Source organism: Melitaea cinxia, chromosome 28 (assembly GCF_905220565.1).
Source record: "Melitaea cinxia chromosome 28, ilMelCinx1.1, whole genome shotgun sequence".
NCBI lineage: Eukaryota > Metazoa > Arthropoda > Insecta > Lepidoptera > Nymphalidae > Melitaea > Melitaea cinxia.
The window spans coordinates 8,586,406-8,595,916 of NC_059421.1; the positions used below are offsets into that span (position 1 = coordinate 8,586,406).

The window sequence follows — 9,511 nt, forward strand, 5'->3', positions numbered from 1 at the left end:
TACTGTTATTTGTAAACTCACAAAATGAGTATTCATTCTTAAAGTTATGACTTTAGGGGTCACGTTTATGTCGTTTCTGTCATTATAATCGCCTCACAGTGAAGGAGTCACCACAAATTTATTTGTCATTGTTCTATAAAGTATAAAAATATTGGTAATGGCATACTAAGAAACACTGAATCAGTTTCCGTCAAATTTATAATAAAAATTATAATAAATTGTACTTTTGTGAATTCTAGAAGATATTTTAAAATTATTTAATCAATCCGATCTCTACATTTTTGGCACAACTTAATAAATTAAATGTACAATACTTGCATAATTATTTCAAAATTTCAAATTTATATACAAACGAAATCTTAAATTAATCAGCCAACACGCAGTGAAGCAGCGTGGTGGATGAGGACGGTGGAGACCTATGCCCAGCAGTGGGATGTTACATGACTTATCATGTACCATTTTTTATTAATCACTAAAAATTGATTGCCATTTTGGGCGTCACTACAACCATTAAACTAAATAAACTTGATTAGGATGAGCAATTGACAATTTCTCTTCGTTTTATATAAGTATTAATTATTGTTTTAAATGCATATTTGGTATAATTATACTCACAGGATGTACCACTTCCTGCTATAATACACGCTCACGAGACACAAAATGTGTACATAAAATAAATATGATATCAAATTGTATAAAGCTCCGTTTCTATATCAAAAAACGACTGGTTTTTCTCACAAAGATGTAAGCAAAACGAACGGTTATATAAATATAGGTTCCGTTCTATAGTGAACAAGACCACAATAAAATTTATCTCTGATGTTGATTACGAGGAGAATTTTAGCAAAATTTACTACAACGAATAATGTCAGAAAACTATCGCTAATAAGCAATACTAGTACAACCGATCATATATTGTTAGGTGGAATGAAACTTGGCTTAGCATTTTTAAAGCAAACGTTTGCTGTCCAGAGTAACGCTGGAAAGAAACCTGGTTCGATAAATACATTTTATTTCGTTTGTTTTAATTGACTAAACAATTCCCGGGAAAACGATTCGTTTTAGAATATAGAAATAAGGCTTTAGTTAATTTTTATGCATAATTTACTATTTTTAATCATTTAAATATACATGTGCGTTTTTTAGCGGTCTCTCTGCAGTATTTAGTGTATAAAGATACAACAGAATCACAAAGGTTCATTAAACACTCATTTCGAACAGTAACAACAAAATAATTCCATATAAAAATTGTTACAAAATTTTCTATTATAAATATACAAATGCATGCATATTTTTTTACAATTTTGCATGCATATTTTTGTTAAAAAAAAAAGTTACAACAAAAAATTTATTTTCTAATTTAATTTTGATTTATTATGAGGGTAGTCAGAAATAAAATATACTAGCTTATGTATCGTAATATATAATTAATTTAATTTAAGGAACCTAAGCTAGAACTAGGCACTGTTTTATTCTAGACTTCAAAAGTTAATGGATACGACACATTTGACTAATAAAAATTATACCTTAAATACTAGTGTATATTTTTATTATTGAGATCTCGAAAATAAAAAAGAGTACTAAATTAAACTAATAAATCCCATTTATAAAAGCCTGTTGCACCGGTTGTTGATACAAGATTATCTTGAACATAAGTTCCTGATATAATTTATCAGGAGGAAGTAAAATATGGGCATATTAAAAGCTCACTTCAACTAATAATTTAATAAAGTACTTACTTATTCTTACTATTCATTGCGAATATTCGATAGATAAAGTTTGATGGTTAAAAATAATAATATATCTTACACTTTTATCTGTTAGATACCGTTATACGTTAGACAGCTTTATCAGTAACTGGTGATACAGGCTTTAAACAAATAGCAAGTTTTAAATAAAGAGAGCGTTATATAGATGTTTGTAATGTATGTTTCTTTTATAAAGAGCTTCTATTGGTTTAAAATGTTTAAATATCTATACATATAATAAAATGGTAGGAAAGTCAAAACTGTACATTGAATATTTTTTTAAAAGAATACTTGGGGTGTGATCTACAATCGATACCGAAGCCAAAGATATAGTTTTTAGAATTTTTGTCTGTTTGTCTGTATATATATCCGGGATAAACTCAAAAAGCACTCCATGGATTTCCTTCAAATTTGGCACGAATATTATTAAGAAGTCGGGTCAACATATAGGCTACAAATTATCACGCTACCACCTACGGGGAACAAGCAGTGAACCTTTATTTCTTCAACGCATTCTGTAACAACGCGTAATGTAACGACGCATTTTTGAATATTGTTGTTATTATGTTAATGCTATAAGCTAGCTTCACACTATAAATAAAGACATTCTGTAGTATATTTAGTATCAGCATTGCACCCGTGCGAAGCCGGGGCGGGTCGCTAGTAATTATATAAAAAAGTATGTGTACTTATGTACGCACATAAGAAGTTATACTTCATTGGTTAGCTAACTTCTTCGTTGACTAGCTATCTTCTGGGTGTCGGTTTTTTGTGACGGTGTGCGCGCGCATCGTAAAAATTTAGTCTTATCATTTCTAACACGCCAAAAGAAGTATAACTTCAAAAAGAATACTTTTCGATATTAGCATTTACCTGACTATTTAATAAGGAGAATGTTTGAGGAATGTGGTTGATTTATTTGGTCTGTAGCTTAGTTACTTTAGAAAGATTTTTAGATGTAAGATTTTAAATATTTTTTTTAATAATTTTTCTTTAACCCCATATATTTGTAAAACGATTTTTGTAATAATAATCATGTCATATATCTTCCTAATTTCACTCGCGTTTTTTTTAGTTTTCAATACTGCAGGATATGAATTTCAGCGTTAGATTACTTCAATAAAACGGTTTTACAGGATGACCAGTTGTTTGATTTTTATGTAAATTAAATGAAATATTATTTTATTGATAACATTATTACACCAATAGAAACTCTCTACATTCATTAAAACAATCCGTTTACAAACAATCTATACAAAATTAGATTTTAGATAATAAAATGGAATAGAAAAAAAATGCTTCAGAAGGAAACTTAGTCGAAATTTATAATTATTGACTAGTTCCAAATTTGGAATGCTCGTCAGAAGACTAAAAATCAGTCGATAGCAACCAAAATATGATAATTTAGATAAAGATAATCACAATAAAGGGGAAGGAATGTTGTTTTATTCGAATGTTAACCAAGAAACAGCTGGCAGAAAAAAGAAATTTTGAATACCAAATAATCTAAAATGGGTTTTCAGAAGATTTTTTATGTACATTTCTTTTTTGAGTATTTGCAGAATTTTTTTATACAAATGTTCACAATTTAAATATTTTATCTCGAGCTATGTTGTATAGATGAATCGTCATCAGCGAAACTGGCTCTGTTACGCCTCTCACATCTTTTCTGATGTTGTCTTATGAACGCACTCAGCCTATTCAAGAGGAATTGTTTATCATGACCTTCTAGAACTAGCTGATTCTTTAATACTTCAACCATATGCCTATTAGCTGCCGCAACTGCCCAATAGTAATATAGGAAAAATAGTAATATCGCAAACGCTGGTACAGCAAAAGTTGATGTTCCTATAAGAAAGACAAATTCTCGAATCAAGAAAGGGAAAGCTTTAAAAGTCTCGACGACAAACGACCAAACTGTTTCGTATCTCCTAAACGGACCACAGTTTATCGATGGCTCTATTTCTGCCACCGAATACGCGACAGGTAAGATCGATATCACAAAACCCAGCAATAAAACTGACATGAACAAAGATTTAGACTTCGATGCTTTGTAAACTATGGGCGATGGGGTGCAATTCATCAAACAGGCGAATTTCTTTATATAGAAAATTAGGAAACAGAAGATTGTCCCGATTATCGGGAGAAACGGGCAGAAAAATGCACCCATCCATACTATAGTCTGAATATAAACGATGTCCAACACATGCTTTGGGAGATAGAAATCTTGGGTGCCGATAATTTTCAGACACCTGCTATTACTGTGTCTTGCTATGAAAGCTCGAGGGAGATTTATGAAAAATGTCATCACGAATTGTAACGCGAAATCGGTTAGGACCAATTTGTACAATTGCTGGCCGACATATGTTTCCCAGCACTCGTGTCTGAATTCTTCGTCTGGTTCTAGGCATTTCTCGTTCCTACTTGGATCGGTGATTTGCAAGTATATCTGACTGAGAAGTACTGCTAAAGAGGATAGCCGTAGTAATACCGTACGTAATAAGGTTATTATTATCGCGTTAGCTGGTGTGTACGTTTCGAATTTTATCAAATAACCGAATATTTCCGGTATGAATATATTCAATACCCCTATCGTGATAAATGGTAGAAATTCTAGCAACGTCAGTCGAAACCGCCGAATCGAATACGAATTTTCTCTCTCAATAATCAATGCAGGTTCCGTACGATTTTCAAACACATTTTCCGCGAAAAACTCTTCGTTTAATTTATCCATCGCTAGATTGAAGATCTGGTAAATAAGAATACCCGAACCGATTAGTATCGCGAAAACCAGAAAATTTATGAGTATCCTCATCAAATGCATTAGTATCTGACGTTCTCTAGTTCTTGATTGCTTCTCTTCTTTGTACCTCTCTTCTTCCAGACAACCTTTTATTTCGTTATAAAGCGCTTTGTGCTTGATTTTAGCGGATTTATCGTTGTGTATGCAGAAATCCCACCCTCCAAACACTAGATTGCAGTACATATAAAACTGACCTTCATTCTCTACTAATCTTTCCTTGAAACCCTTAGCTGCTGTTTTGACAATCGCGATTAACGAAAATAGCGTCCAAGTAATAGGTATCAATATATACGCCAATGGCATATTGTAGTACATCCCAGCGTCCCAAAGGTTCTTCAAGTAATACGTATAAATTTGATCACTATAAACACCATAGAAAAGTATGGTGCGCTCCATCCACCCTGTTCCTTGGATCAGATCCAACACCACATTACTGGTGGTCAGATTACGCTGTAAATAGGCCTGGGAACAGCATATTGTAGAATTTTCGAACTGCTCACATTCTAAATTCTCATGTAGCAGAACTGTGGGTAGGATTAGGAATAAAATGACGAAAACTGATATGGCTAGGTTTAGAAATAACAACCATCTTAGGAATAGGAAATAGGAGACAACGCCAGTGCCAAACTTTCCCTCTATTTCTCGTAAGGATGATTGCCACAGTTCAAGTTTGCCAACTATTTCGCCGAATCTTATTCGAAAACGATGCAAGGCTTTACGTTGACGCCACTGTAATTGCTCTAAACCTTGCAGGCGAAGTTTTGTTGCGTTCTGGAAAAAAATGAACAATTGTAAAACTAAATGGAATATATTTCAGGGGATCAGCAATTTACTCTTGACATTGAAGTTAATTTAGTTTTAAAATTCATTTAGTTATGGGCATTTAAAGTAAATCCTGAAAAAACCAAGAAAATATTAAAGTCAGACATGTAAACTCCCTCATGGAAGACGAAAAAATCTTTTAGGTTATTCTGGTAAAGGCCTACCAATAAATTGAATACGGTTAATAACTAATGAAAATCAGATATATCAGTTAGATTAAAACAGTGCAGAATAAATTTTAAAATTGCCAAAACAAATATAAGCAAGATTTTAACATATATTTTAGTATGAAATAATGTTTTTACCTGTAATCTCGATTTTATTTCCCGTTTTTGATTCATCGGTACCGGCATCGCCTTGATTTGCATGATTTCTTCCCATGTTCGCTCTTCGTTTGATAGATTTTCTGAAATAGAAGAATTTCTCTTTTATTCTTTTTATAGCAAATATACAAGCTAATTGTCAAGAGATATATTTGAGCACGAATGTATAAAAATTAAATATGCCATTTAACCTGCGATGTCGTGCAATATAGCGGACTATTTTCGTACAAATTTTTTCGAAAAAAAAAAAAAAAAAATTTTGAAAAAATGAAATAATTTTAGAGTTCCATAAGTCTAAAGTAAAATCAGATCTTTAATAGAACGACTAGAGGCCTATACGCTAATACCTAAATCTATTTTCTATCCTAATTAATTCGATTTTCAACCAAATTTTTACAATGTAATAGTTAATGTTATGGAAGTTACTTAAACTATTGGTTATAAAAACTTGACGAAAAAATCAATTTCGCATGCTTTCATTTATAATAAATAGCTATAAACAAAGTTTTTTCCTTAATACATTAGTCAGACTATTTTTTTAAACTAGACCACCCACGCTGTTTCACCTATAAGCTTTATATGAGTCTTGTTCACCAAAAAGGTTAGGTCAATCAACTTATATTCGAACATGCCACTTGTGTTGTAAGACAATAAAATGATAATTAATGACTAAGCGGCAAAGCGTTGTAACGAAAATTATTGCTATCAACTTTTATTAGGTCATTGAATCCTTTGGACATGTACCTTTTATAACACAAGTAGCTATTATTATCAATATTTATGGATTGATTTAATATATTTATCTTTATTTTGCTTAATTACTGTAGCCTAATTCGCCAAGTTGTACTGAGATTTGTTGGACTTAAAAATATGCGTTAAAATCGTGATTTTTTAATATCGATTTCGTAGTAAAAATATATGTACATATATTGGAAGCACTATGCTAAGTGTTTCAATTTACACACATTAGAATTTTGGTACTTTCAAAACAAATTTAGATCTATCTTCTAAAAGCTTAGTACAAAAGTTCAAATTATTTAACACTACCTTCAAAAAGTGTAGAAAATTTCAGTGAAATATTTAGAAATACCCTCAAAATATGTACTAAAAACTTCAACTAACCTGATAAATCCGGTAACATGGAGAGGTGTATGTCTCGACTCTGCGTCGTACGAGCGAATGTCGACTGTCTGCGCTCATTCTGAGAGCGAGCTCGCTTCGATGTGGTCGCTGAAAAGTGTTAATACGTCACATATTGAACGTTAGTTCAACATATTTGAGGTAAAGAAGTTGTGTTCTAAATAAATAAATATAGGACAGTCCACAAAATTGTTGGGAATATTCTGTGAGTACTTTTAAATGTGGAGTTTTCATCAAAACATTTTTGAATAAGTTTACTGGACTCTCTTCCCGTGGATATCGTAAGAGGCGACTAAGGGATAACACAGTTCCACTACCACCTTGGAACTTAAAAAGCCGACCGATGGCGGGATAACCATCTAACTGCTTTGAAATTCACAGGCCAAAGACGGACAGCAGCGTCTTCGGTGTGACAAAGCCAGCCCTGCGGTCACCAGCCCGCCTATGGGTAAAACACATGAGTTCACGCCATTTTTGGCGCAAACTTGTGTAGGCCTATGTCCAGCAGTGGACTGCGGTAGGCTGATGGTTGTGTGTGTGTGTGTGTGTGTTACTGGACTTTACTTATTTACTGGGGTAGAGCACAGCAGGAAATATCCAGCTCAAATCTAGAGCAGCCCGACAGGAAAAGTACATCAACATTACAGAAGATTACAGCTAAATAATGCTGCTTTCAAGTATTGCTGTGTTCCCGTGGCGAGTTATGGGACCAGTGAGTGAAGACATTTATCAAAGTGTAGCTATAAATACGTCTTATATACGTCTTCCTAAAGCAAGAATTATTTATTATTTTGAAGGAACTATTGAAGGATGTTAAACTAAGTTGCATTTTGTAAGCTACCAGCAAACTTGTGTTTCTTTTTAACTCCCTAGTTAATTTTTCATGCTTATAGCTTGCAATGCCTTTTTGGCTTTTCGGCTAGGCTTTAGATTAAGAATCGCATTTTGCAAGTTAGATAGGTTAGGGTTATTTTTTTTTGTAACGAAATTATGCGGATAAACAGTCCAATTTAGAGCTTAGATAATTCGACGGTTCTTAATCTAAAGCCTTACAGGCTTTTCTGTTAAAAAATTTCATCAATTACTTAAAATTAGTTGAAAAATATAGAAGTGTTAGTTTATTTAGCGTCAGCTGCAAACTTTACTAATGTACAAAAGTAGAGCATTTAGCGATGGCTCCATAGTAGAGTAGGATAATAACGCTAACTGTATTTTTTTTTGTCATTAGCTTAAAAGATTACTCACATAACGCATTAAAACCTTGTTTCACGAGTTACTGTAGCAATTTATCTGACACTTAGTTATTGATAGACAATATCAGTATTAGATATAAGGAATACGGGGAACGGCTAAACTAGAGCCAAAATAATCACAGATTTCAAATAGAAATATCTAATAGATGTGGAGTTTGATGTTGAATGAGAAACACTTAACTACTAGTATCTGTTGGATACTTGGATATGTCAGATAGCTTTATCATCAATTGTTAAAGATACCCTAATTTTTGTTGTTTATTTTGTTTTATACAAAACAATGGAAAAGAGAAAGCGGTTACATGTGTGATTACTACGGCGTTTACTATGTTAATTGTAATAACGCCACTGATGAATTCATGTCAAGGTTAGCGTGGCATTATGAAAGAATTGTTTAAAAACCATACTATCATAATGAAAGCAACTTAATAAACCGTAACGAAATTCGAAAAAGTTGTTTCATTATAATGAGTGAAATTCGCGTAAACATTAGAAAACAGTATGTGAACCATACTATTCCTTAGTTCAAGAAAGAAAACTAAATATTAACTTGTAGACCAGTGCTTTTAGCCTTTGAGAATGGTAAAAAGTGAAAAAAATTCTAGTAGGATGAAACCCATTGGAAATTGAGAAAAATGCAACGAAAACGAACGGAAAAACAAATTACGGGCGATCTGAGGTCGGGGAGTATTAGGGGAGAGGGGGTTTAAGAGTAAAAAACGGTTTATCTCGATTTCCGGCTAAACTAAAAGTCCTATAGAAAAAAGTTCAATGGCAAAGTTGTAGTTACTAAAAAGATCTACAATTTTTGCATTTACACCATTGGTAAACTGGTCTCTCTATCTCTCTCTCGGAGATCTCTTTTTGAGATAATATTAATATTTTTTATGTTTTTAAGTAATAAATAATATATATATATATATTTACTCACTTCTAGCCTGCTTCGAAGGTAGAAGGGTGGCCAGCTTAGCAGCGTCAGCCCTCTGCAGGTTATCGAAGAGTTCTTGCTCCCCCCCAGGGTAGAGTTCCTGGTAGAACTCCCCCCCTGCCTCTTCCCAACCCTCATGGCGCTTCGACCTCTTGTTTTTACCGCCTGACATTCTTTATGTCATTTTTACCTGGATAAAAAGAAAAGGGTGGTGAGTAAATATGTTTAGGTAACAGATTTTCTTTTGGAATATAATTGATATAAAGTATCTCAACATTATAGAAGATCACAGCTAAATAATACTGCTCTCAAGTAATTTTGTGTTCCTGTGTGAGATGGAGAGCTCCTGGGGAGGGTCGAGGGTAGGGTCGGCAACGCGCTGGCAATGCTTCTAATGTTACAGGCGTCTATAGGATACGGTAACCGCATATCAACAGGGACGCGAACGTATATTTGATGCCCTAGTCATAAATAACTAAGGTAGGGCACAGCAG

General features: G+C 33.2%; 1 protein-coding gene across 1 annotated transcript; it reads right to left on the reverse strand.

Moving 5' to 3' along the window:
• Positions 1-3,239: 3,239 nt before the first annotated feature.
• On the reverse strand, positions 3,240-9,189 carry LOC123667585 (transmembrane channel-like protein 7). The gene is made up of 5 exons (XM_045601463.1): positions 9,021-9,189; positions 6,819-6,926; positions 5,679-5,779; positions 4,434-5,322; positions 3,240-4,361 (listed from the first exon to the last, which is right to left on the reverse strand). The coding sequence occupies exons 1-5, from the start codon at positions 9,187-9,189 to the stop codon at positions 3,346-3,348; spliced, it is 2,283 nt and encodes a 760-aa protein (XP_045457419.1). The 3' UTR covers positions 3,240-3,345.
• Between the last annotated feature and the right edge of the window lie 322 nt (positions 9,190-9,511).

Excerpts from the sequence above, each read along its gene's own strand:
- LOC123667585 (XM_045601463.1), bottom strand. The coding sequence starts at position 9,189 with ATGTCAGGCGGTAAAAACAAGAGGTCGAAGCGCCATGAGGGTTGGGAA. Across the intron at positions 6,927-9,020 it reads ACCTTCGAAGCAGGCTAGAA|CGACCACATCGAAGCGAGCT; the intron begins GTGAGTAAATAT and ends AACACTTTTCAG. Across the intron at positions 5,323-5,678 it reads AAATAAAATCGAGATTACAG|AACGCAACAAAACTTCGCCT; the intron begins GTAAAAACATTA and ends ATTTTTTTCCAG.